Source organism: Cricetulus griseus, chromosome 9 (genome assembly GCF_003668045.3).
Source record: "Cricetulus griseus strain 17A/GY chromosome 9, alternate assembly CriGri-PICRH-1.0, whole genome shotgun sequence".
NCBI lineage: Eukaryota > Metazoa > Chordata > Mammalia > Rodentia > Cricetidae > Cricetulus > Cricetulus griseus.
In genome coordinates, this window is record NC_048602.1 from 21602025 (window position 1) to 21628863 (window position 26839).

General features: G+C 52.9%; 2 protein-coding genes across 6 annotated transcripts; one reads left to right on the top strand and one right to left on the bottom strand.

Moving 5' to 3' along the window:
- Positions 1 to 170: 170 nt before the first annotated feature.
- Positions 171 to 15185, bottom strand: Mboat7 (membrane bound O-acyltransferase domain containing 7). 4 transcript variants are annotated; one of them, XM_027431003.2, is made up of 8 exons: positions 14905 to 15182; positions 14161 to 14239; positions 13907 to 14036; positions 13312 to 13438; positions 10419 to 10578; positions 7347 to 7707; positions 5469 to 5645; positions 171 to 851 (listed from the first exon to the last, which is right to left on the bottom strand). In XM_027431003.2, exons 2-8 carry the CDS (start codon positions 14234 to 14236, stop codon positions 458 to 460), a joined length of 1425 nt encoding a protein of 474 aa, XP_027286804.1. In that variant the 5' UTR covers positions 14237 to 14239; positions 14905 to 15182; the 3' UTR covers positions 171 to 457. The 4 variants fall into 4 exon arrangements, with proteins under 4 accessions (XP_027286804.1, XP_027286805.1, XP_035305112.1 ...); XM_027431004.2 differs by lacking the exon at positions 14905 to 15182 and adding an exon at positions 14723 to 14845; XM_035449221.1 differs by lacking the exon at positions 13312 to 13438 and having other exon boundaries at positions 14905 to 15185.
- An 820-nt stretch (positions 15186 to 16005) lies between these two features.
- On the top strand, positions 16006 to 25074 carry Tsen34 (tRNA splicing endonuclease subunit 34). 2 transcript variants are annotated; one of them, XM_027431006.2, is made up of 5 exons: positions 16006 to 16257; positions 19101 to 19347; positions 19481 to 19745; positions 19859 to 20152; positions 24564 to 25074. In XM_027431006.2, the coding sequence occupies exons 2-5, from the start codon at positions 19105 to 19107 to the stop codon at positions 24749 to 24751; spliced, it is 990 nt and encodes a 329-aa protein (XP_027286807.1). In that variant the 5' UTR covers positions 16006 to 16257; positions 19101 to 19104; the 3' UTR covers positions 24752 to 25074. The 2 variants fall into 2 exon arrangements, with proteins under 2 accessions (XP_027286807.1, XP_027286808.1); XM_027431007.2 differs by lacking the exon at positions 16006 to 16257 and adding an exon at positions 16651 to 16792.
- The last annotated feature ends 1765 nt before the right edge of the window (positions 25075 to 26839 follow it).

Consider the following 26839-nt stretch of genomic DNA (forward strand, 5'->3'; position numbering starts at 1 on the left):
CGTGGTCTCTGAAATACTGGTTTGATGATAAAAGCCAAGGACAAAACAGGAAGGATGTTCTTCCCTTCCCCAGAACCTGGCCCTGAAGCTCCTACCCCAACGCTGGGGACCCACGGGGACCCCACATGTCCGGGATGCCACATGACCGCTGGTCTGTGCCCTTGCGTGCCTGCGTTCTGGGAAGCGTGGCACCCTGGCTACCTGAAGACTGCTGCAGAGACAGGGACGAGAGTGGGCAGTGGTAATACCCCGACGTCAGCAGAGCGAGGTTGGGAAAGGCCAGGGTACCCCTAGCTTTGTGTAAGTCAGAGGCGGGGGACTAGCTGGGAAGGCGGAATCCTCTCCAGGCTCCTAGCCCAACAAGGGACTCCGGCTGGGTAAAGGAGAAGGCAGCCCGGCTCACGCAATTCCCACGCAAAGCCTGAGGTGGCTGGCAGGCCAGCGCAGCACGGCTGGCTCACTCTTCCCGGAGCTTTGCCCTGGCTTGGCTGCTGGCGGCCTGGGGTGCCGCCGTCTTCCTCTTGCTGGGGCTGCCCCCACCCAAGGCGAGCCCCAGCCCCAGGCAGGCCAGGGCTAGAAAGTGGATCCAATAGTAGATGGAGGCCCAGTACCGGAGCGTGTCGCCCATGGAGAGCAGGACGAAGCCCATGCACATGTAGTCGTAGGCGCGCATCTTCAGGAACCAGTGCACCCAGTCCCAGGCTCGCTGGCCCCTGGGGCTCAGGTGTCTCCGCAAGGCCGACTCCAGATAGCCCTCAGCCGCCAGGCACAGCGGGATGGTCATGAAGCTTAGGTAGTAGCCAGGGTGGAGGCCGTGCCAGTAGGCGCTCAACAGCATGGTCCAGGCGCTCCTGGGGAAAGAGAGTCGGGACACACAAGTCACCACTGCCCCGTGCCCTCCTCCCTCAGACTGTGGAGTGCAGGCCCACTCTTCCTGCATCCGGGAAGTCAAGGAGGCTTTGTTTCGTTTTGTGTTTTTCCGAGACAGGGTTTCTCTGTGGAGCTTTGGAGCCTGTCCTGGCACTCGCTCTGGAGACCAGGCTGGACTCGAACTCACAGACACCCGCCTGCCTCTGCCTCCCGAGTGCTGGGCTTAGAGGCGTGCGCCACCACCGCCCGGCTCCCGAGACAGCTTCTTTAATCACTACGTTTAATTCACTACATTTTTAAATATATATGTGTGCCCAGTATCTGAGGGAGCCAGAAGGCATCAGAACCCCTGGAACTGGAGTCGTAGATAGTTGTGAGCTGCCACGTGGGTGCTGCAAACCCAGGTCCTTTAGGAGGAGGAGCCAGTGCTCTTAACTGCTGAACCATCTCACCAGCTCCAGCATACTCAGACAGCCTTGAGTTTCCTTTTCCTGTGACCAACAAGCTCCCAGTCTCCCCAGAGATTGCAGCTGGGCTACCCCGGCCCTTTCCACCTCTAGACCCAATGTCTCATACTGTGGGGCCCTCCTCCTTCAGAACCAAGAAATGCAATTCATGAGGCCCGTGGTTCTCCTTATAGGATTCTTGGTTCAGCACCTGCATCAAGGGGCTTGCTAGAAATACAAACGCTAGGCCAGGCTGTGGTAACGCACGCCTTTAATCCCAGTACTTGGGAGGCAGAGGCAGACGGATCTGTGAGTTCGAGGCCAGCCTGGTCTACTGAGTGAGTTCCAGGACAGGCTCCAAAATAATACAGAGAAACCCCTCTCCCTTCCTCCCCCCAAAAGGCAGGGGGTGAACCAGAAGTGAATCCTGTGTCTCCACCCCTAGATGCCAGGGGAAATCTCTCAGCCATAACACGGGGTACAGTTTAGTGGTTCTCCTGGTTTTTTTTCCCCCTTTATCTTTGTCAATTTGACACAAGTTAGAGTCACCTGAGAAGAGGAACTCTCAATTGAGAAAATAACCCCTTGATCAAATCAGCTTATGCAGATCTGTGGAGCGTTTTCTTGAGTAATGATTGATGCGGAAGAACCTAGCCCACTGTGGGTAGGTGGTCTTGGGTGAGCAAGCCAGCGAGCAGCACTCCTCCATAGTTTCTGCCTTAGTTCCTGCCTCCAGGTTCCGGCCTTGACTTCCCTCCACCATGGACAACTATAAGCTGAAGTAAACCATGTCTTCCCCGAAGCTGGTCATGGTTTTAATTTAGCAATAGAAAACCTAACTAAAACAGTGGCGGAGCACTTGCCTGGTATGCCTGGGGCGCTGGAAACTAAAAAAGTCTCCAGACATTGCCATATGTCCCCTGAGGGTGCAGCATAATTACCCTTAATTGAGAATAAGTGAGCAAAAATCCTGAGGTGCCCTGGGCTTTGACCTGACCCTGATCCCCAGGGTTTTAACAGTATCTTCTATAACTGGTAACACTCAAATGTCCTTTTTAAAAATTATTTATTTATTACGTATACATTGTCCCTGCCTGCAGGCCAGAAGAGGGCTTTGATCTCATTACAGATGGCTGTGAGCCACCATGTGGGTGCTGGGAATTGAACTCAGGTCCTCTGGATGAGCAGCCGGTGCTCTTAACCTCTGAGCCATCTCTCCAGCCCCTCAAATGTCCCTTTTTAAAAGACAAGGTTTACCTCAAACTCCTGATCTTCCTGCCTCCCCTTTGCAAGTGCTGTTTATAGCACTGCATCCCCACCCCGACCCTATAACGTGTACGTGTGCGTGATGGGGGACGTCCTTCTGTATCTATGTTTCTCTTATTGGTTGATGAATAAAACACTGTTTGGCCAGTAGAGGCAGCAAGATAGGCGGGGCTAGGAGACGAGGAGGATGCTGGGGAGAGAGGCAGAGATATACTGTGTATATCATGCCCACAAGGTGCCGCCATGTAGAGACTGGCAAGATAGGCCGTGCCAGGTGTTCTCTGGTAAGATAAGGCCATGCAGAAATACACAGATGAATAGTTACGGGTTAAAAACTAAGAGGGAGCTAGCCAGTTAGAAGCCCTAGCCATCGGCCAACAATTTTGTAACTAATATAGCATCCGTGTGTTTATTTGGGGCTGAAGGGCGGCGGGACCTGGCGAGACAAGACACTACAGTCAGTGCTCTCCTTCCTTCTACCATGTGTGTCTTGAGATGAAACTCAGGCTGCCAGGCTTGGCAGCAAGCACTGTTACCGGCTAAGCCCCCTCACTGGCCCTTTTATTGCTGTTGCTTTGAGGCAGTGTCTCACTTTGTTATCTAGGTTGACGTGGAACTCGCAATCCTTCTGCGCCCCCCCCCCACTGCCTCACTTGGCTTCAGTGTCCACTTCTAACACCTTTCCCTTAAGTGCCGGCATCGCATTACCATCTGCCTCTCCAGTGACATCCGATGACATCGGATAGTCTTCAAGTTAGTGAGATGAAACTCAAGTCTTCCTCCTCACCCATGTCCCAACAGCTTCCTCATGCCAGGCGTCCTCCTTTTCTGGAAAGGCTTTCCTGTGCCGTGGAGCACCGACAACCCACCGCCTGGGCAGCGAGGCTCATTTCTGTTCTGCTCCTGCTCAGCCCTCTAAGCCCTAGCTCTTCCTCCCAAAGCCAGTGTCAGGCCTGTTGAGGAATTCCTCTCCGTCAGTCCCATCTGGATACCCAAAGGCTCACCTTCACTTTCCTGTTTCACCTCTGCCACCCTCAACCCCTTATGCATCGTCCCCACAAGACCAGAGCAGATTGCTTCTTCAGTGTGTGTGTGTGTGTGTGTGTGATGCTGGAGATGGAATCCAGGGCCTTATGTACAGACACAGAGTATATATATATATATATATATATATATATATATATTTTGGTTTTTTGAGACAGGGTTTCTCTGTGTAGCTTTGGAGCCTATCCTGGCCCTCACTCTGGAGACCAGGCTGGCCTCGAACTCACAGAGATCCGCCTGCCTCTGCCTCCCTAGTGCTGGGATTAAAGGCGTGCGCCACCAACGCCCGGCTAACATCTTTGTTTCTTTAAAGAAGATTTCACTAAGTTGCCCAGGATGTCAAACTTCCTGCCTCAGCATCCAGAGTGCTGAGATTACAAGTATGTGCTATCAGGCCTGAATCAGAGTGAATTTTTTTTTTTTTTTTTTTTTTTGGTTTTTCAAGACAGGGTTTCTCTGTGGCTTCTGGAGGCTGTCCTGGAACAAGCTATGGTAGACCAGGCTGGTCTCAAACTCACAGAGATCCGCCTGCCTCTGCCTCCTGAGTGCTGGGATTAAAGGCGTGTACCACCATTGCCCGGCTTAAAAAAATTTCTTTAAGTGTGTGTGTGTGAGTATGTGTGTATGTTGGGGTTATGCATACAAGGGCAGTGTCTATGGAGTCTAAAACAGCATCTGATCCCCAGGAGCTGCAGTTAGTGGCAGTAAACTGGATATAGGTGCTGGGAACTGAACTAGGGCCCTCTCTAAGAGCAACAGACAATCTTAACCACTGGAGTTGTCTCCCCAGCCCCTCAGAGTGGATCTTTAAACCACAGTTCCCATGATGCCCAGGGAAATGTAGCTCATAAGCTGCCATTATTAACTACTTATCAGGAGATGCTAACTCTGTGTCCACTGATCACATCTGGCAGTTTGGAAAAGGCTGAGCATTTGCATTGCAAAGCAACAAACAAAAAACAGGAAGAACAAAAAATTTAAAAGTTAGACCGAGGACTGGTCTGCAGCCTCATTGCTCAGGCAAATGAATGAATAGGTTGAAGCCACCACTGAGTGGCCAAGAGCTGCTCTGCAGACACACGAGCAACATGGGAAGAAGGCGGAAAAAAAATAGTTAAAAAAAAAAAAGTCGGGCGAGGTGGTGGTGGTGGCGCACGCCTTTAATCCCAGCACCTGGGAGACAGAGGCAGGCAGATCTCTGTGAATTCAAGGCCAGCCTGGTCTACAAAGCTACCCAGAGAAACCCTGTCTAAAAAAACCAATCAATCAATCAAATCAATCAATCAAAAAGCTGGCCAAGTATGGTGGCACAAACCTGTAATCCCAACACCGAGGGAGCAGAGGCAGGAGGGCAGCTGAAGTGTGAGACCAGTCTGGTTTGTATAACAAGTCCAGAACAGCCAGGGCTATAGAGTGAGCCCTTATCGAAAGAACAAAACAAAACAGTCTGAGCAACAAGCCAGGCATGGTAGTGCACACCTGTGCCATGAGACAGAGCCAGCAAGATCAGGATTCTAGGTCATGGTTGGGTACCAATCTAGATTAAGGTCAGCCTGGCCTACATGAGGCTCTGCCCAGTAACAAACAAGGACTGACAAAACAGCCCAGTAGGTAAAAGGCCTGTAGCCTGATGACCCGAGGTCGGGATCTGGGGCGGAGAAGGACTACATTGTTGAACGATGTTGACCTTAGGCCCAGAGGACTTGCCTTAGCAGGCCCTAGAACTACAACTCCCATGAGCCTCAGGGCTAGGGGCTCAACCAGAGAAGCCCCTGACTATCACAGGACCCAGTGGGAGATGAAGTTCTGCACTGTTTGTGCTACTCGGCGAGGGTCCCTCACCTCAGAACGTAGGAGCGGAACGGGGCGCTCTTGTAGATGTACTGTGCCAGCCACCACTGCACCGTCATGTTCCAGTAGCGCATGCCATCCCGCACCCGCACGCAGAAGTCTGTGCCATAGCAGTCGATGTTACGGATGGCCTCATAGTCATACTCCAGGGAAGCCGCCTTCTCCGGGCTGGGGGAGGTGGAGGGTGGGCATGGGGACAGACATGCAGCTCAGCCAGGCCCCTCCTGACACCTGCTTCTGTCCCAGCCCGATGCTAAACAAAGGGTCCTGGACAGGCGACGGCTCCCTCTCTCTCTGGCTGTGGCTTTCAAGGGTACCGGGGAGGATAGGCCAGGGGGGTCAGGTGGGTGGGGCACAGTTCACTAACAGTGGGGTGCTCTTGGTAACTAACAGGGCCTGATACAGCCACAAAAACGCCTGGCAAGGCTACGGTTGCTAAGCTATCAAGTCCCCTGGCAACCAAGCTCAGTGTACCGGGAACAGTTTCCAAGGATGGTCCCTGCTGAACTGTGGGGCCCAAGCAGCTGCCGGGGAAGTATCCACTCTAAAAAGGTGATTCATGGTTGCCTTGTGACTCTTGATGATCTCCGTTGCTAGGGAAAAGGCATTCCTTAGCAACAAGGTCCAGGCTATTCAGAAAAATCTTTCAGAACAGGCCTACTGCCTGGTCCTTGTGATTGTTCGAGAAGTGCCACCTCCAGAAATATCAGAGGTTTCCAGGTCCCAAAATAGAGAAAGACGCTGGGCCTACGTGAAACTCCAGCGGCTTCCGGACACGGAAGGGAAGGCACCCTTCACCAGTGGGACTTGCCGACTTAAAACAGCACTGAATCTCTGCCTGACTTCTCTGCAGAATACCCTCTCTACAGCAGCAGGAGGTGTACCCATAGTTACTAGGACAGTGGTAGTAAATTGCATCCCGGGGGTGTGTCTACCCCCAACAGGATGGCAGTTTATTACCGCTGGGGGTGGCCGCTACTCCATTCCCCAGTTGGAAGCCTGACAATGGATTCTAGAACCAAGATTTGGCTCATTACTCGTTGTTAGGGATACCATTTTCCTATCAACAAGGAGCAATAATACTTCCTAAGTGATAAGAACCCTATAGTTACTAGTCTTGTGGCTCACCCAGCAATGATGGTGCTGGGAAGGGGGGGGGAGGCTGGGTAGCCTTACTATTAAAGGGTTAGGCCCAGCAATGGGGAGAAGATGACCCATGGTTGCTGAGAGTGGTGCTCTCCTCATGCTCTCCTCAGCGGGAGGAGAGCAGCCAAGGATGCTACTTCCTTAGAAATAGGGCAACTGGGAGGTACTCTGTGGGAACATCCCTGGATGGGCGGCTGGCTCTCAGCAAGACAGGCAGTTTGAGGGGCAGAATCCACAGCCACGAACAGCAAGGCTTATCAGCAAGAAGGAGCCATGGTTGCTGGGGATACAGCTTCCTCAGCAGAGGGGCAGTTCAGTTGCTAAGGAACCACTTCCCTAGCAACCGAAGGTAGACCCACTACTCCCAAATGAGAGTATCTCCAGCAACCAGGAATGACCTGGTTTTGGGGGTGACACTTCCATGGCAACACAGGGTAGGCATGAGGTTGCTATGATACGGTTTCCCTTTCCCTAGCAACAGAGGGCAAATTAGCCATACCGAGGGGTAACAAGTGCTAGCAACAAGGGGCAATCTGGAGATACCAGGAACACACAGTTTCCCTAGTGGCCAGGGAAGGCAGGTGATAGTCACCAGGGGGGGGCAATCGGCTGTCAGCCACAGCTGGTAGCCCTACACCCTGCTCTCCTCCCTACTAGGGGCAGAGCCAACCCTTGGTAGTGGGACCTGCTGGGTCTTGGGAAGCCTCCCTCCCGCCGCCTGACCTGCTGGGGGTTGGGCATTGGAGGGTGGGGCCACCCCCGGCCCGGGCTTTGGCAGCCACGGGGTAGGCCCCGAAGCCCGCGGCAATGCAACCGCACTCGGCCGCAATCCAGGCCACGTAGAAGCGCATGCGGAAGGCGAAGAAGACCGGGACCATGTAGAAGAGGCGGGTGGGCAGCGGGCGGGCGTAGAAGGCATCCTCGCGCACGGCTTCCAGCGGGAAGAGATGCGAGGACAGCAGGAAGAGCAGGCCAAAGAGCGGGGCTGGCCAGGCGCGGCGCAGCAGGGGCCTCAGGCTGGGCACGGATCCCGGGAAGGGCTGCTCCAGCCAGTCCAGGTAGGTGCGGTAGCGGAAGAATGGGCCTGTGGAGGGGGGCAAGGAGCAGGTGGTTGGAGGCCGCGTACCTGTGCCTACCGGAGGGCGGAGGGGAGGGGAGGGGAGGGGGAGGGAGGGAAGGAGGAGATGGAGAGGAGGAGAGAGCTAGAGAACTCAGGAACCAGGACAAAGTACTCCAAAGGGGCGGGGCGCTGGTGGGCGGGCTCGGGTGGGGTGGGGTGGGGTGGGGTGGGGTGGGGTGGATGGATGGGTGGGTGGGAGATAGAAAACCAGACCAGGAAACCACTGTGGATTTTCCTAACAGGGGAGAGCTGGCTCCTGACCACTTTTCATAGCTCCCCCCGGATGCTGAGCGGGCTTGGGGGGGGGGAGAAAAGCAGGGAAAGGACAGTTGAGGTTCCTGGGGTACCATGGGTTTGACCCGGGGATTAGAGGTGGAGAGTGAAGGAAGGGATGGGTGCGGAAGGCCTTGCATGTCCACCATAAACCGCGAGCACGACTCCGTTTATATGAACTGGCTTTATAGGAAGAAGCCAATGGTGTCAGGGACGGAGGAGGTTTGGTGTTGAAGACTAAAGGTTGGGTGGCTCCTTTTTGGAGATGAGGCTGTCCTGCAAACAAGTACCCACTGACGTCGGTGTCACAGCTCTATGGCTATATAAAAGCCAGTGAGTTGGAGCACCTTAAATGGATGCATACAGACATAAGGCTCCATAAGGCAAAGAAAAAGAAAAAAGAAAGAAAGAGAAGCCAGGGCCAGGGGACACAGGTCGGTAGTAGAACAATCAGTTAGCATGCACAGGCCCTGGGTTCAAGCCCCAGCATGGCATACAACAACAAAAACAAAGAATCTGGCAGACACGCCTGTAATCTCAGATCCTGGGAGGCTGAGCCAGATCCTGTGTGTAATTAAGACCAGCTTGGACTACACAGCAAGACGCTGTTTGAAACCAAACAAAGGGGGCTGGAGAGGGTTCAGTAGAGTGCTTACTGCTCTCCCACAAGCCCTAAGTTTGGTTCCCAGCCCACACATTAGATGGTTACTAACTGTAACTCCAGTTCCAGGGGAGGGGAGGGGAGGGAGAGGAGGAGATGGAGAGGGAGAGACCTAGAGAACTCAGGGACAAGGACAAAGTACTCCAACTCCCTCTCCTGGCCTCCACACACAGAGACAAGCAGGCACACACACAGTTTTTAAAAAATAAATAAAATTAAACGAAGCGAGAAGGCTTAGTGGGTAAAGGCCCACACATATTAGTGACCAAGTCAGTTCTATCCCTTATCTTACAAGATGGCAGGAGAGAGCCAACTTCAGGGTGTTGTCTTTTGGCTACCACATGCACACTAAGACATATATGCACAAATAAACACACATGCATGAGTGCACACACACACGCACGCACGCACGCACGCACGCACGCACGCACGCGTACACACACACACACACACACACACAAACACACACGCACGCACGCACGCGTACACACACACACACACACACACACACACAGACACACACACTAAAAAAAAAAAAAAAAAAAATCAGCCATTTGGTGGCGCATGCCTGTAATTCCAGCACTTGGCAGGAAGAGGCAGGCCAATCTCTATCTCTATGAATTCATGGCTGGCCTGGTCTACAAAATGAGTTCCAGGACAGCTGGGGCTGTTACACAGAGAAACCTTGCCTCCAAAACAAACAACCCCCCTACCCCCCCAAAAAAAAACCCAAATCAAACAAAAAAATTCAAAAACAAAGAAACAAAGCAAAACCTATGAGGCAGGTCTGGAGACATAGCTCAGTTGGTAGAGCACATGCTTAGCACCAAATAAACCCATCACGACGACTTTCTGATTCAGGTCAGGTGGTGCACACCTGTCATGTCACCTACCCAGGAAGAGGAGGTAGGGCAAACAAAGGTTCAAAGCCTGCCTAGGAAACATACAGAGCCCTTATCTCAAGACAGAAATTTAACTTGGGAGGCAGAGGGTGGCAGATCTCTGTGAGTTTGAGGCTACCCTGCTACACAGAGTTTTAGAATAGCCTGGGCTACATAGTCAGTCCCTGTCCAAAATAAAACCAAAGAAAAACAAGAGGCTGGGGACATAACTCTGTACGCGAGCATCTCCCTGGCACGTATAAAGTCCCAGGTTCAATGTTTAATACTGTGGCCCCAACCCTCTGCCTCCCCCACCCCCCAAAAAAGATACATTTTCTGAAACTGAAAGATCCTGAGCTGCAAATATTTGTCCCCTGGATGGTAGAAACTGATAGGGGACGTCCTTCTGTATCTATGTTTCTCTTACTGGTTGATGAATAAAACACTGATTGGCCAATAGAGGCAGGAAGTCAGGCCGGACTAGGAGATGAGGAGAATTCTGGGAGAGGAGGCAGAGAGAAGCCACCAGAGGGACACCATGTAGAGATCGGGAAGATAGGACTTGCCAGGTGTTCTCTGGTAAGATAAGGCCATGTAGAAATCCATAGAGGTCGGGCGTTGGCGCACGCCTTTAATCCCAGCACTGGGAGGCAGAGCAGGTGGATTTATTGGCCTCCTACTAGGTGAAAAGGAAGCAATCCTCCAGGGTTGGTTCCCACAGTAGACAGATACACTCAGGACAGGACAGCCCCGACAGAGGACGGGTAGTCTGGGACAGAGCAGGGGGACATAAAATGGGAAGAGAACTCTGGGTGAAGTGAGGCAGAGGGTGGCCCAGCGGTGCTGGGCAGGCCACTCACCTGTCATGATTCCCACATAGCAGTAGCTGTAGCTGAGTGTCTCCATCAAAGAGGGGACATCGGGCAGGAGGCCCAGGGTAGGCTCCTTGCTGAAGCCGGAGGCTATTTCCTTTCTCTGAGCCAGATGCAGGTCCTGGACCTCACTGGCCAGACTCACCAACTGCGGGAAGAGAGAGGGAGGCATAAGATCAGGCCATCTTCACACTAATTCATTTCAGCCCATAGCTAGGGATGAGGTACCACCTCATGGATGGCACTACACACGCAGAGTGGTCCAAGGAACCGCTAACTGGTGGCCATCCCCAGGGCTCAGTACTTACTAGACCTTCTTCTCTCTCCCTCTCTGTTTTCTCTTTCTGCTTTCATCCAATTCCACAGCATGCCTGCCCGCCTGCCTTCATTCCTGTACTAGGGCTCGGACACAGGGTCTTGCATATGCTACTCAAGTGTTCTAACACCGAGCTACATCTCAGGTCCCTCTCCTCCCTTTAAGTCTTAAAACCAGGTCATGCTAAGCTGTTTAGGCTGGCCTTGAACTTGCGATCCTCCAAGCTTGCTTCCTGGAGGGCTGAGACTATATACCTGCATTACTAGGCCAAGCTTGTTCCACTCTTATTTATTTTTTTATGTGCACTGGTGTTTTGCCATAGGTGTTGGGTCCCCTGGAACTGGAGTTCCACACAGTTGTGAGCTGCCAGGTGGGTGCTGGGAATTGAACCCTGGTCCTCTGGAAGAGTAGTCAGTGCTCTTGACCACTGAGCCATCTCTCCATCCCCAAGCTTGGTCCTTTCTGACTCTACTGGGTAGGGGATGAGGATGTCCCAACTGCCCTTCTAGATATACTCTACATGTTTTAGCCACAGACAAAACTCCTATGGCCACAACTGTGTTCTCCTGCTTCCTGCTAGGCTCGGTGGACAGAGCGCCAGCAGTCAGAGAGAGGCAAGAGAGTGAAACAGGGCTTCCCCTACATGATGGTTTCAAGGGGGAGGAAGGGGCTCTAAAAAACACTTTTGCCTTCCAGGCTCCACAACATATAATTCTTTCCCTGACCTCGCTACTGGTCCAAGTTTGTTTGACAACTGTTTCCCCTTCACCAAGCCACTGTCAAAAAAAAATGAAAAAAGTCTCCTCAAACTATCCTCAAAGCAACAAGTCCCAAGGTGACGCTGAATCACCTGCCTACAGCTCACAGTGTATATTAAGCTGCTTTCATAGTCATCTAGACTTGTTTTTTTTTTTCTTTTTTTCCAGACAGAGTCTTACATAATCCAAACTATTCTCAAACTCTCTCTGTAGCTAAGGATGATCCTGAACTCCTTCTCCTCTTGCCTTCACCCGAGTGCTGGGATACAGGTGTGCACCAACACACTAGCTTTTTTGTCTTTCATATGTGTTTTTATTTCTGAGTCTCTGGGCAGCTGAGGTCAGAAGAGGGTGTCATATCTCTTAGAGCTGGTATTACTGTTGTTTGAGAGCTTCTCCATCTGGGTGCCAGGATCTGAACTCAGGTCCTCTGGAAGAGCAGCACTCTCAACCATGGAGCTCTCTTTTCCAGCCTGTTTGTTTTTCTTTTTGAGGGGAGGAGGGTGTTTTAATTTTTGGAGACAGTTCGCTCTAAATAGCCCTGGCTATCCTGGAATTTTTTATGTACACTAGCTGGCCTCAACTCAGAGCTCTGCCTGTCTCTGCCTCCCTGGGTTAAAGGCGCATGTGCCATCATGCTCAGCTTGGGTTTGTTTTTTAAAAGGCTGGGATTACATCCATGAGCCACCACACTTGACTTTGATAAAAGGATCCTATCTCCCCTCATTCCATTCTACTTATCATCAAAGAGGCAAATTTGTTATGTCCCGTCTCCTGGCCAACAAACCAAAAACAAATGAACAAAATGAAAAACTTTCTCCCTGAGGGATCTCGGTCCCATGTAGGAGTAAGTTCCATATTCTTCATAGCTAACAAAGCTCTTTGTGGCCTGGCTTCTGCAGCCCATTCAACTACACGTTATTCAGAAAGTGAACAAACAGCCAGGCGTCGTCTGCAGCATGTGCAGGTCCACACACATCCCGAAAGGCTCTTCTTCCAGCTCACAGTTGACCAATCATTGCCAACTGTTGGTTTTTGTCATAAGTTTAAAGGACTCTGGAGAAACCAGTTCTCAGCCTGGCAGGACTGTCCAGGCCTATGTTGCTGGAGCCCAGACCACAACAAGAGCTTACCACTGTTGTGGTCTGGGCTAGGAATTGAGGATCAGTCTCTCTTTGCCCTCTTCCTAGGTGATTAAGAGTCAGACTTGCCAGGTGGTGGTGGCACACTCCTTTAATCCCAGCACCCAGGAGGCAGGAGTTCGAGGCCAGCATGGTCTACATATCCAGGACAGCCAGGACTACACAGAGAAACCCAGTCTCAAAAAACCAAGGGAAAAAAAAAAATGATGTCCAAAGTTTCTTTGAGGCCAAGACAGGTTACTACAAGAGACTCCTTCTCAAGAACAAAACAACAAAATGAGACCTGGTAGTCCCCACTGTGCCCTTGGGCCAGATACCTTCTTCTCTCCACAGTGATATTTCCTCCTCCTCCTCGGAGGACGGTTTGCTATAGACTCGAGAAGAGCATGTTGGCAAAGCGTGCTGGCAGACACATTCCAGGTGTGCCAAGTGGCTTGTGATGGAGCACCTGGGATATCTCCTTACCCTGGAATGAGTGGAGAGGTGAAGGCCTTCTCCAGAGTATGTGAGAGGTAAAGGTCCAAGTTCAGGGTTTGTGAAAGATTTAAAAAAACAAACAAACAAAAAAAACAAAGCCCTGTGAGAAAGTCTGGTCGGGGAGGACAGAGCAAGGAGGCTATCTGGCTCTCAGACAGAAAAAGGGAGTAGTGTTTCCCAAGTCTTACCTTCAGTGTCAACAGCAGCTGGACAGCATTGGTGAAGGGCGTGGGGGTGGGTAGGCCCAGCAGGCTGAGGGCTCGGAAGAAGAGGAGATAGGAGAAGGTCCATGCAAGAGCCAGGGCATGACAGGAGCTAGGGCAGAGGTGGGAAGTTACAGTGTTGTGTATGGGGACTTAGACTGATTCCTTCTCCTGAGTGTGACTTTATTCCAACCCCCCCCTCCATTCAGACAGAAAAGAGCAGGGAGAGAGGACGGGTGGATGGCAGGCAGAGACAGAAGAGGCACAGCCAGAGAGAAGAAAAGAATGAGGAGGGCTAAGAGAAAAGCTTTGTGGTGAAGAAGACAGCTAAGTCCTCTGCAAGATCCAGAGCTCAAGACGGGGTTAGGAATGACTGGCTTGTGGATATTGAGGACTGTACCAAACAGGCGGGGACAAAAAGGTAGAGAACAAGGTAGGAGAGGAAAAAAAAAAAAAAGGTCAAGGCGTAGAGAAACACGAGATGAACAAGAGGCGGCAAAAGACTGACAGAGAAGAAATAGAAGACCCAAAGAGGAAACAGGTTGCTGTGTCTCTGCATCCTCTTTTCTTTCGTTCTCACCAGGGCTGGGCCTGAATGAGGGCCCAGGTTCCCAAGATGGTTATCAGAGAATGCAAGGCATGGGGACCACAGGTGAATAGGGTGAGCCCCAGGCCCACGGCTGCTGCCCCCCATCTCTTCAATCCAGGTCCTGAAAGGAAAAGGTAAAAAAAAAAAAAAAAAGTATAACAAACAAGCATAGAACCTTCGCCAGGGGTGAGCCCCACCTCGGCTCCCTCACCCTACTTCTCCACGGGGCGTGCAACCTGACTCACCAGCTTTCTTAAAGAGGAAGCCGACAGGGATGGAGATAAGAAGGACCATTAGATACGTCCATTCTTCGGGTGTCATGGTCTGGGGGAGGAAGGAAGGAAGGGCTCACAGTGAGAACCAGTATTCCAGTCCCTTCCCTTTTTGAGGGTGACAGAACCCCCTACTTTTGAGAACCCACGCCTCCAGCTCGCTCCTCCTTCCAGGACCCCACCCCAACCCTCTGCCAATGTACAAATGAGAAGTACTTCTACTCCGATTTAAGACCCAGACGTCCAGACACCTTCCGGTCCGGAAAGCAACCTTTTGCAAGACCCTTCTCCTCTGATGGCAAGGGAACCCATCTCACCCCCCACCCTCCTCCGAGTACACAGGAACCCTCTAGATCCCCAGTCTCCCCTACATCTATCTCAGAGGACCCAAGAACCCAGGACCGCCCCCCCCCCGCCCCATGCAGCCCGGAGGAATCCAGCACTTAGCACCCACCCACCCCTCCACCCCCCTGTCTTCAGAGCTCTGGCCTCCTCTCCAACCCAGACCCCGGAGAGCGAGAAGGCGATGGATGACCCTGTCTCAACTGCAGGCTCGCTCCGTAGCTCGCACGCAGCCCGGCGTGGATCCGATTCCGCCCCAGCAGATCCACAGGCGGTTACGCCACCCAGCCGGGGCCACGCTCCGGCCGCTGATCCCGCACCCCGCCACCCCGCGATCTCCAGCGACGCCTCGGCACAACCGCACCCCGGGCCCACCTGAACCGCCCGCCGCCCCGGAGGCTGCGGAGAAGCCCTCTGTCGCCACCGCCTCCGCCCGGGCCACGCCTCCCCAGCTCAGCACGCCCCCGCACGGCTCGCTCCGCGATCCGGGCCCGGCCGGAGATCGGCTGCGGTAGAGGACCCGGCACCGGAGGGAAAGAACCCAGAACACGAAGCAGGGCGCAGGCCGCCGCCGCCGCAGGATGCCCGCCGCGTTCCTTCTGCCAGGCCCCGGGGCAAAGAGCTGCTGCCAGTACGTGAAGGGGCGGGGCTTCGAGCCAGAGAGGCGGGGCCCGGGCTCCGAGTCCCGAGGAAACGGGTTAGGGCTTGGAAAGGGGGCGGGACCTGGAGCGCGGCGTTCGGAAAGAGGCGGAACCCTCAGCTTCGGGCTCCTTCGGGCACCCTCGGGAGTTCAAGCGGACGGCGTGGAGGCCGGCGGGGGCGGGGCCCGCCGGCTTCGGCTCGCTTCGGAGAGAGCCGAGTTCCCAAGTCACGGTTCGGAATTAGATCGGTTCCCACACTCGGCCGGATGTAGGCGGGGCCGCACGCTTCGGCGAGATTCGGGCATCCTCGGTTCCCTCAGCGCCTCCGTTTAGTAACCGGGCGGGCTCACGAACGCCGCCCGGCGTGGGCGGGGCCGCGGGCTTCGGCTCGCTTCGGAGGTCGTCGCAAGTGTGGGGGTGAGGGCGTCCTCCAAGAATTGCAGGATGTGGGCGGCGCCGAGGGCTTGTGATTTTTTTTTTTTTTATTTTCTATTTTTTCTTTTTCCCGGATACTCGAACATGTTTTAGGTCACTGTCAAATGCCCGCGAGGCCAGAAGTTGCGGCTTAGATTCGGAAATAATCGGGTGCAACGGAGGGGGGGGCCTGGTTCAATAACAGGCGGAGCCAAGAGCTTCTCGAAACATCGAGTCTTGTTTTTTTTTTTTTTAGGGGTGATCGGAGGAGGAAGAAAGGCGGAGCCAGAGAAGACCGGAAAGAGACGGTGGGCGTGGCCACCCTCAACGGGGCGGGGCCTGCAGGACTCTAGCGCCTGGGAGGTGTGGCCAAGAGCGATGGCGCCGCCCCCGCTCCCCCCAGGTCCCACTTTAGGAGGGCGAGCGGCGGTGCGGGCGGGCGGAGGGCTCGCTCGCCCGCCTCCGGTTTTCCGCTCTGCTGACGTGACGGGGGAGGGCAGGGGGTGACGGAAGACGCGCTACGTAGAGCTACGTAGAGTGCTGGGCGAGGAGCTGACCGCGGAGGACGGACGGTGCGACGGCCTGGCCGACCGAAGCACGGACGCCGAGTCGGCGTGCCCTGCGCTCGCCCGCGAGTGCCACTGAGGGCGCCACCGTGGGCGCGGACTCCCGGGTAGGGTGGGGTGGGGTGGGGTGGGGTGGGCGGGGCCGCGGCCGGAGGAATTGACGGGGGACGCAGCCGGCCCGGCCCGCTGCGGACGCCGAGCGAGCCTCCTCCGGCGGCTGCTGCCAGGGAGGGGGCGGCCGTGCGACAGAGCCGAGATCCCGGAGGCCGACACGCTCGTCTAGCGGGGTGGCCCGGGGATGGGGCGGGGGTCAAGGGGTGAGGGGGTGGGGCGGGGTGGGGACCCCGGATTGAGCCGAGCCGCGGACGCCCGGACATCGAACCTCCTCCCGCGCAAGACGGCACCGGGTTTCTCTTAAAAAAGAGAAGGAAAGAAAAAAGCGTCCGTGCGGCTGAAAGTGGATAGCAGGCGGGAACTGGGGGGACTCGAGGTGGGAGGGGCCGGGTTCCCGGGTTCTGGAAGGGGGTGTGGCTTCAGCCAGCTGCCACTCTGCGTTCGGAGGCTTGACGGACGGACGGACGGACACGCCCGGAGGGAGACGCCCACTTTGCGAAAAGGGGCGGTGCGCCGCTGCGGCTGGAGGTCTCTCTGTCTCCCTTTACTCTCTCTCTCTCTCTGTCCCCCTCTCTCCTTCTCTCCTCTCTCCCTCTCCCTATATCTCCCTCTCTCTCTCTCTCTCCCCCTCTCTCTCTCTGTCCCTCTCCTCTTTCTCCCCCCTCTCCCTGTCTCTCTATCTCTCCTCTCTCCCCCTCTCTCTGTCTCTTCCTCTCTGTCTCTCCTCCCCCCTCCTCTCTCCCTATCTCTCCTCTGTCTCTGTCTCCCCCTCTCTGTCTCTCTCTCCCACCCCCCCTCCCCATCTCTCTCCCTCCTCTCTCTCTGTCTCTCCCTCTCTCCCCATCTCTCTCTCCCCCCTCTCTCTGTCTCTTCCCCTCCCCTCTCTCCCCCTCTCTTTCTCCCCCTCCCTCTCTCTCTCTATCCCCCTGTTCCTCCCTCTCTCTCTCCCCCTCTCTCTCTATCCCCCCTCTCTCTATCCCCTCTCTCTCCCCATCTCTCTCCCTCCTCTCTATCCCCCTCTTTCTCCTCTCTCTCTCCTCTCCTCTCCCTCTTCCTCTCCCTCCCTCTCTCTCTCTCTATCCCTCTCTCTCCCTCTTCCTCTCCTCTCTCTCTCTGTCTCTTCCTCTCTCTTTCTCTCCCTCTCTCTCTATCCCTCTCTCTCCCCCTCCCTCTCTCTCTCTCTCTCTCCTCTCTCTCTCTCTGTCTCTTCCTCTCTCTTTCTCTCCCTCTCTCTCTATCCCTCTCTCTCCCCCTCCCTCTCTCTCTGTCCCTCTCTCTCCCCCTCTCTCCTCTCTCTCTGTCTCTTCCTCTCTTTCTCTCCCTCTCTCTCTATATCTCTCTCTCCCCCTCCCTCTCTCTCTCCTCTCCCTCTCTCCCTCTCTCTCTCCTCTCTCTCTCTCTGTCTCTTCCTCTCTCTTTCTCTCCCTCTCTCTCTATCCCTCTCTCTATCCCTCCCTCTCTCTCTCTCCCTCTCTCTCCTCTCCCTCTCTCCCTCTCTCTCTATCCCTCTCTCTCCCCCTCCCTCTCTCTCTCTATCCCTCTCTCTCCCCCCCTCTCTCTCTCTATCCCTCTCTCTCCCCCTCTCTCTCCTCTCTCTCTGTCTCTTCCTCTCTTTCTCTCCCTCTCTATCTCTCTCTCTCCCCATCCCTCTCTCTCTCTCCTCTCCCTCTCTCTCTCTCTCTCTATCCCTCTCTCTCCCCCTCCCTCTCTCTCTGTCCCTCTCTCTCCCCCTCTCTCCTCTCTCTCTGTCTCTTCCTCTCTTTCTCTCCCTCTCTCTCTATATCTCTCTCTCCCCCTCCCTCTCTCTCTCCTCTCCCTCTCTCCCTCTCTCTCTCCTCTCTCTCTCTCTGTCTCTTCCTCTCTCTTTCTCTCCCTCTCTATCCCTCTCTCTATCCCTCCCTCTCTCTCTCTCCCTCTCTCTCCTCTCCCTCTCTCCCTCTCTCTCTATCCCTCTCTCTCCCCCTCCCTCTCTCTCTCTATCCCTCTCTCTCCCCCCCTCTCTCTCTCTATCCCTCTCTCTCCCCCTCTCTCTCCTCTCTCTCTGTCTCTTCCTCTCTTTCTCTCCCTCTCTATCTCTCTCTCCCCATCCCTCTCTCTCTCTCCTCTCCCTCTCTCTCTCTATCCCTCTCTCTCCCCCTCTCTCTCTATCCCCCCCCCTCTCTCTCTATCCCTCTCTCTCCCCCTCTCTCTCTATCCCTCTCTCTCTCCCTCTTCCTCTCTCTCTCTTCCTCTCCTCTCCCTCTCTCCCTCTCTCTCTATCCCTCTCTCTCTCTTCCGCTCTCTCCTCTCTCTCCCTCTCTATCCCTCTCTCTCTCCCTCTCTCTATCCCTCTCTCTCCCTCTTCCTCCCTCTCTCTCTCTCTCTCCCTCTCTCTCTCTCTCTCTATCCCCCCTCTCTCTCCCTCTCTCTCTCTATCTCTCTATCCCTCTCTCTATCCCCCTCCCTCTCTCTCTATCCCCCTCTCTCTCTCTCTCTCTCTCTCTCTCTCTATCTCTCTCTCTATCCCCCTCCCTCTCTCTCCCTCTCTCTCCCCCTCCCTCTCTCTCTCTCTCTCTATCCCCCCTCTCTCTCTCTCCCCTCCTCTGCAGGGCTGACGGTCACCGGGAGCTGCGGGGAGGGTGGTGGGGGGAGCCGGAGCCTGGGGACCTGGGCGAGGGGCGTGGCCTCCGCCCGTCCTCCCGGGTGCGGGCGGGGCGAGCTTGGCCTGGGTTGCGGGTGAGCTTCCCCCACCCCGGCTCCTCCCCTCGGGGGCGGGGCCTGCTTGCCCTGGGGGCGTGGACGGCTTCGGTGGGGTGGGGTCCGCGGGGCTGACGGCCGCCCCGCCCGCGCTTTGCAGGAGGATGCTGGTGGTGGAGGTTGCCAACGGCCGCTCGCTGGTGTGGGGCGCCGAGGCGGTGCAGGCGCTGCGGGAGCGCCTGGGGGTCGGGGGCCGCACGGTGGGCGCCCTGCCCCGCGGGCCCCGCCAGAACTCGCGCCTGGGCCTCCCGCTTCTGCTCCTACCCGAGGAAGCCCGGCTCCTGGCCGAGATAGGCGCCGTGACGCTCGTCAGCGCCCCGCGCCCGGATCCCCGCAGCCATGGCCTGGTAAGTGAGGAGCCGCAGGCCCCTGCGCTGCGGGGAGGAGGCCTGGGAGGGCCAGGATTCCTGGGTGCCCACGGGCTGCAGCCTTGTGTCTTGCTTGTGGGGTCCCAGGTAAGGTTCTTGTTTTACTTCTCAGGCCTTAGCGTCGTTCAAGCGCCAGCAGGAGCAGAGTTTCCAGGAGCAGAGCTCGTTGGCAGCCGAGGCCCGTGAGACCCGGCGTCAGGAGCTCCTGGAGAAGATCGCAGAGGGCCAGGCTGCCAAGAAGCAGAAGCTGGAGCAGGATTCAGGGGCCGATGAAGGCCAAGAAGCCGGTGGAAGCGAAGCTCCCCAGGGGAGTACCCCAGGGGGCGAGACCACTGATGACGGCCAGGCTAATGGGCAGCAGGAGGAGGCAGGTGAAGGTAAGGCTTGGGGTTGGGATTTGGGGCAGGAGGGAAGGAATCTTTGGCTTTTCCTGGGGATAAGCAGACCTTGCCTTGTGGGTTCAGTAAAATCCTTTTTGCCCCTTCCTCAGGCTCTTCATCTTCCCCAGAGTCTTCATCTCCTCCAGAGTCTTCATCTCCCCAGCCAGGGCCTTCAAACGGGGTGACCCCCTTGCCCAGGTCAGCCCTGCTCATCCAGCTGGCCACTGCCAGGCCTCGGCCTGTGAAGGCTAAGCCTCTGGATTGGCGTGTGCAGTCCAAAGACTGGCCGCATGCTGGCCGTCCCGCCCACGAGCTGCGCTACAGCATCTACCGGGACCTGTGGGAGAGAGGCTTCTTCCTCAGCGCAGCGGGGAAGTTTGGTGGGGACTTCCTGGTCTATCCTGGTGAGTTCAGGTTGGGACTCTGTGGCTGTACCTTTCCTGATGGTCTTTCTCTGTTTTTTCTGTGTTCTGTGTTTTCTCTTCTGCCTCACCTCTATGCCCTGGGGATCCAGAGAAGGACAGCAAATAACGAGGGGGTTCTCCTGAGCTTGTGGAGAGTAGTTCAGTAACTTGTTTTGTTTGAGTCGGGGTCTCAATATGTCGCCAAGACTAGCTTGGAATTTGCTATGCTGCACAGGCTAGCCTTGGAATGCAAAGTCTTTCTCTACTTCCCAGGTGCTGGGATTAAGAGCCTGTGCCACAACAGCTGCCTCGATTTAGTAATTTCTCATAAATACTGCTTGAGATCTACAAGATTGGCTCAGAAGTCCTTACCAATGTGCACAAATCATGAGCACATACGCTGAAGGATTCTTTATAAAAGGTTAAAAGATTCTTTATAAAAGGTTAAAAGAGCAAAGTCCCTAATAGATTAGGAACAAAACACAGCAATTGAGACGAGAAGGGTGGTCCCTTCTTTTCATCAAGCAGTGCATGTTTGAGTTCCAGGCCAGCCAGGAGACAGTCTTCAAAACAACAAGAAAACGGCAGCCAATAAAACAAAAAACTGGTAGTCTGAGAAACATAGTATTAGCTATCAAAGAGTTAATGTGTAGGATTATAGTTGGGTATGGAGGTACATGTCTCTAATGATAAGTGCAGTCATAGCCGGTTTGAGACTAGCTTTGGCTATGTGATACCCCATCTCAACAAAAGAAAAAAAAAAAAGGGTGTGATGGCCATATCTGTAATCTTAGCACTTGAGAGTCTGAGACAGGAAGATTGCCACAAGTTTGAGACCTTATAGGCTGCAGAGTGACTTCAAGCTAGCCAGGGCTGGGTATCAAGACCCTGTGTGCAAAAAAAGGAAAAAGTTAAAAAAGAAAGTAAGAAAGGTAGGGTCTTGTATGTGAAAAACAATCAAAAGTGAAAAAAAATGACGGGTGGTTGAGAATATATGGGAGGGTGTGTGTTGATACGGATATGCAGATGCATGCATGCCATTTAAGTAGCCTAGAGGGACAAAGTTCTAGCTAGGTCCAGAACGGTGATATGTGCCTGTATCCCCAGCTACTTGGGAAACTACAGCAGAATTTCTTGGACCTAGAATTTAAAAGCCAACCTGTGCAACATACATAGTGAGTGAGACTCCTGTTCCTAGACAAAACTACTACAGTTTAAAAATAACTAGTGTAAATCAGTTAATTACCTAATCCTATACCTTACTTGTTTATTTTTGAGATAGGGGCTTTGTGTATAGCTCTGGCTGGCCCAAAACTGCCTATGTAGACCGGGGTAAATTAGAACTCATAGAACCTTCCTCCCAAGAGCTCATATTGTATCACCATGCCTGGCATTCTCAGAATTTTTAAAGATAAGGTCTACTATGTAACACTGGGTGGCCTCAGACTCACAGAGATCCGCCTGTCTGTCTCCAGCATGCCGGGAATCAAAGGCATCTGCTACCGTACCAGGACTTTCTTTTTCTTATTTATTATTATTATTTTTTTTTTTTGCAAAGTCTTGCTATTGAGTCCCAGCTTGGTGTCTAGTTTACCACAAGACACAGTTGGAAGCAGTCTTGTTGCCTCGTCTCCTAAGAGCTAGGATTGACAAATGTGTGCCGCCACATCTACCTCTAATCCTACACACTGAATTGAACCATCAGCTAAATATTTTGTTCTATTCCTGCCGCTCTTCTTTCCTTTGACAGGGTGGCGCATGTAACCCTGGCTGGCCTCAAACGTGGGAGTGCTGGGGTGATTAAAATGTGTGGGCATTCGGGCCTGGCACTGACCAGTTAGTTCTGCTATGTCAATATTTCTAAAACAGTGAGTACTCGGTGTATGGGACAATCCTGAGAGAATCCTGGTCTCCTGTGAAATGGTGTCCAAGGCCTCCATCACTGTAACGCTTCTAAGTTTATTTTTAAATTTTGCCCGAGGCTCAAAGTTGCTAAGCCTCCAGGAAAACAGTTACAGGATTAGTTTCTCAAGCATTTTGATGTGCCCTCTTAGCTGGCTGCAGCCTTTTTAACAGCCAGAGGCTCTTGCTTCTGGTGAGGCTCTTGCCAGGAACCCAGCTGCCAGGCAGGGGCATAGCAACAGTCCCCTAGAATGCTACACAGTCTCATGGTTTAGATGCCCACCCCTCCCCCCTCTTAAAGATTTTTTTTTATTTGCATTAGTATGTGTGCATGTGGGTGGCTACACTGGGAAACTGGAAGATGGCATTAGATTTTCCTGGAGCTGGAGTTAACAGGCCATTGCCAGTTTAATGCGGTTGCTAGAAGCTGAGCTTGGGGTCCTCTGGAAGAATGCTAGGCGTTCTTACTCACTGAGCCATCTCTCCAGCTCTCCATTTTAAATTTCCCTTGCCTGTGATCCATCCCCCTTGTACAGTCTTATTCAGATTCCTGTCCTTCTAATTTAGATCCACCTACTCCAGGGACAGACTGTCAGCTGTTCAGAAACTAAAGCCATCAGAGGGCCTGTGCTTACATAACATGTGACCGCTGTGCCATGCTGGCACAGCCAAGTATTTGCAACAAGGCCCACAAAACTAACCATGTTTACCGACTGGCTCTTTTTTGCGGGGGTGGAATGGGGAGAGTGGATCCTATTGACAGTTTAGTTGTATTTATTTTTTCTTTCTTTTTCCTAGACAGGGTTTTACTGTGTAGCCTTGCTGTCCTGGAACTTGCTCTGTGTAGACCGGGCTGTCCTGGAACTGAAAGAGAGGTCTAACTAACTGCCTCTGCCTTCCGGAGTGCTGGGATTAGCATGGGACTTTTAATTTTTTTTGCTCTATCCTATTATAAAATCTTCTTTAGCCTACTAAAGTCTCAGATGGGTTCCGTTTTTGTTTTGTATGTAGCTTTGGTGCTACGGATTTGTAAGTGGTCTATTAATGAGCTACATACCAGTGCTTGTGGCTTATCTTTTAATCTTGGCTTTCTTTCTGTATGGTAAAATGCCTGTATGGTGCCCAGCTTGTCCTTGAATTCCTAAGCCCAAGGAGCAGCCCCCCCCCAGCCTAAGCCTCCTAAGTGCTTGAGGTTACAAGACTGCCTCACCATAACTTTTAATCCTGATAGTTGTATATTGTTTAGTCTTTTTTTTTTAAGATTTTATTTATTTATAATGTATACAACATTCTGCTTCCATGTATATCTGCACACCAGAAGAGGGCGCCAAATCTCATAACGGATGGTTGTGAGCCACCGTGTGGTTGCTGGGAATTGAACTCAGGACCTCTGGAAGAGCAGTCAGTGCTCTTAACCTCTGAGCCATCTCTCTAGTCCATATTGTTTAGTCTTACAGATGTATATTGTACCACGGAGGTAACCATTCTTTGCTTTCTCTTTTTAATTTATTTAACTTTATGGTATGTGCATTGGTGTGAAGGTCTTGGGTCCCCTGAAACTGGAGCTACAGACAGTTGTGAGCTGCCATGTGGGTGCTGGGAATTGAATCTGAATCCGGGTCCTCTGGAACAGCAGCCAGTGCTTCTGACCACTGAGCCATCTCTCCAGCCCCCATCCCCCCATCCCTCCACCCCACATCCCCCATTCTGTGCTTTCTATTCTGTTACTGGCAATTGTGAAGCCATTTGGGGCCATCAGAACTATCCTGGGCCACATAAAACAGGTGTCTGAAAAAAACTTAAAAAGAGGGCAGATAAAAAGATACTGGGCGTTGGTGGCGCACGCCTTTAATCCCAGCACTCAGGAGGCAGAGGCAGGGGGATCTCTGTGAGTTCCACCTGGTCTACAAAGCTGCACAGAGAAACCCTGTCTCGAAAAAAACAAAAAGAGAGAGGGAATGGGGAGGATCCTTCAGAGTAGAGTGGCTGGGCCAGGTGTGGGGATGCATACCACTTTTTATTCCCACACTCAGGAAAAAGAGGCAGGCAGATTTCTGTTGGTTGGAGGCTAACTTGGTCTATATAGTGAGTTCCAGAACAACCAGAGCTCGTTAGGGTGTGTGTGGTCCACAGGGCAAGTTCAAGACTAGCATGGGCAATGTAAACCTTGTCCCCAAAAGTACAGAGGGCGCTAGAGAGATGGCTCAATGGCGCTGTTGCAGAGGACACAGCACTCAACAAAGTGACTCACAACCACCTGTAACCCCAGCACTGTGGGTGGTCTGTGCAGGCACCAAGCACACACATGCAGGCAGGCAAGCAAGCACTCATATACTTCAAACAAACAAACAGAAAGCGGTAGAGTATTTACCTAATCCGCACAGGGCCCTGGCTTCCACACCTAGCACTGCAAAGGAAGCCCAAACATGCAGTAAGCAGGAGGCTCCGTTGTCAGTGCTCCAGCTATGCAGGTGGGAATCGCAATGCACCCGTCTCTTCCCTTCCCCAGGTGACCCGCTGCGTTTTCACGCCCACTACATCGCTCAGTGCTGGGCCGCCGACGACCCCATCCCCCTTCAGGACCTGGTCTCTGCCGGCCGCCTGGGAACCAGTGTCAGAAAGACCCTGCTTCTCTGCTCCCCCCAGCCTGATGGGAAGGTGGTCTACACCTCCCTGCAGTGGGCCAGCCTGCAGTGAGCTGGAGAATGGGGGTGTGTGGCTGTGGGCCGCAAGAACCCCCTTGGATGGTCACCCCAGCTTGTCTCCACATGAAGGCTCGTGTCCCCCGCCCTGCCTGAATCCACAGTTTTGAACACTACGTCCTTTCTAGGTTTTTTTTTTTTTTTTTTTTTTTCTGTTTTAAGGCATTTCCTGGCTGTGTTGTTTTGTATTTCTGTTTCCAAACTGTGAGCTTGTTCAGAGTTGAGACTGCTCTTATTTTATTTGGCTTTTTCTGTTTTCTACAGGGCAGTTCTCAATAAATGTTGAATAAATGTTTGTATTTTGAGTCATGACAATAACCTTTGGAGTGTGGAGCTTTTATTTCTATATTCAGATGAGAAAAAGGAAGAGGAAATGACTTGCCCAGGGTCACAAAACTAGTAACTACCAGGCCTGGGGGTTTATACTTAGCCTTTCTGATTGGGAATCTGCCTCTTTGTATCCCACTAAGTTGTGCCTTGGAGATTTTTTTTTTTTCTTTTCGAGACAGGGTTTCTCTGTGGCTTTGGAGCCTATCCTGGAACTTGCTCTTGTAGACCAGGCTGGTCTCGAACTCACAGAGATCTGCCTGCCTCTGCCTCCCGAGTGCTGGGATTAAAGGTGTGCACCACCAATGCCTGGCCATTAAATTATTTTTAAAAGTTAAAAATTGGGACTAGAAAGATGGCTCCACTCTTAAGAGCCCTGGCTGCTCTTACAGAGGATTCAAGTTCAATTCCCAGCACCCACATGGCAGCATACATCTGTCTGTAACTACAGTTCCAGGGATCTGACACCTTCAACATACAAACAGGCAAAATACCAATGCATGTAAAATTAAAAAAAATAAAAATCAAATATTTGACACAGAAAGTAAACTTGTCTTCTGGTCCTTACCTGTCCCCTTCCCTCACCCTGTCCACCCAAACTAAATGAGCAAGATCCTTGCCTTCTGAGTATGTAAATGCAAATGTAAATTCCTACCAGACAAACTGGTTAAAATAAAAGGAAAGAATACCTGGTCTAGTCCTAGTGGTATAGGCCTGTCCTCTTAGGTACTGAGGGACAGAGGTGGGAACATCATACCTGTGAGTTTTGAGGCCAGCCTGTCTACATAGTTTCAGGTCTGTTTCTCCTCAAAAATAAATAAGTCGGTGTGGTGGTGCACACCTTTAATCCCAGCACTTGGGAAGCAGAAGCAGGCGGATCTCTGTGAGTTCAAGGGCTGCCTGGTCTACATCTGCTAGCTCCAGGACATCCAGGACTAAGTAGAAAGACCAGTCTTGGCAGGGTAGTAGGGGGGGATCCCAACCAAACGAAAAAGAAAATATCTTCAGACTGAACTGAACTGGAATCCAGTTGCAGAGAAAGACGAGTGATGAGCCAAGGGGTCCAGACCAGGCTGGTGAAACCCACAGAAACAGCTGACCAGGGAACTCTTGCTCCCCAGACTGGTAGCTGGGATATCAGCATGGGACTGATCCAGACCCCAGGAACATGGGTTTCAGTGAGGAGACCTCGGAAATCTACAGGACCTCCTGCAATAGTTCAGTACTTATCCCTAGCCTAGGTGTGGACTTTGGGAGCCCATTCCACATAGAGCGATATTCCCTGAGCCAAGACACATGGGGGGGGGGGTGACCCTAGGCCCTATCCCAAAGGATATGACAGACTGATGACATCCTACGGAAGGCTTCACTCTCCAGGGGGAGCAGAAAGGATATGTGATAGGTAGGGTTTTACTTGGGGAGGGTGGTAGGGGAAGACGGGAGGGAGAGGGAACTGGGATTGACAAGTAAAACAATCTTGTTTCTAATTCAAATAAAAAAATCTGCAAAAAAAAAAAAGGAAAAGAAAAAGAAAAGAAAATATCTTCAGGAAAATGGGTTGTAATCCCATCATTTGGGAAGTTATCAGCAGCAGGAGGATTAGGAATTTATGGTCACTTGGGTGGGAAACCCTTTCTCAAAACAACAAATAAAATAGGAGAGACTCAGAGGCCAAGATGATGGGGGGGGTACGTTTTCTTATCTAAGAGTTCTTCTTTCTAGATATGTCTAGCTTTGCGTCAAGCTGAAAAAAACA

Coding starts and splice junctions, on each gene's coding strand:
- Mboat7 (XM_027431003.2), bottom strand. CDS start 14,236: ATGACACCCGAAGAATGGACGTATCTAATGGTCCTTCTTATCTCCATC. Junction 10,579..13,311: donor AGCTGCTGTTGACACTGAAG/GTAAGACTTGGG, acceptor CTCTTCCCGCAG/TTGGTGAGTCTGGCCAGTGA. Junction 5,646..7,346: donor CAATGCCCAACCCCCAGCAG/GTCAGGCGGCGG, acceptor CACCTCCCCCAG/CCCGGAGAAGGCGGCTTCCC.
- Tsen34 (XM_027431006.2), top strand. CDS start 19,105: ATGCTGGTGGTGGAGGTTGCCAACGGCCGCTCGCTGGTGTGGGGCGCC. Junction 19,746..19,858: donor GCAGGAGGAGGCAGGTGAAG/GTAAGGCTTGGG, acceptor CCCCTTCCTCAG/GCTCTTCATCTTCCCCAGAG. Junction 20,153..24,563: donor GGACTTCCTGGTCTATCCTG/GTGAGTTCAGGT, acceptor TCCCTTCCCCAG/GTGACCCGCTGCGTTTTCAC.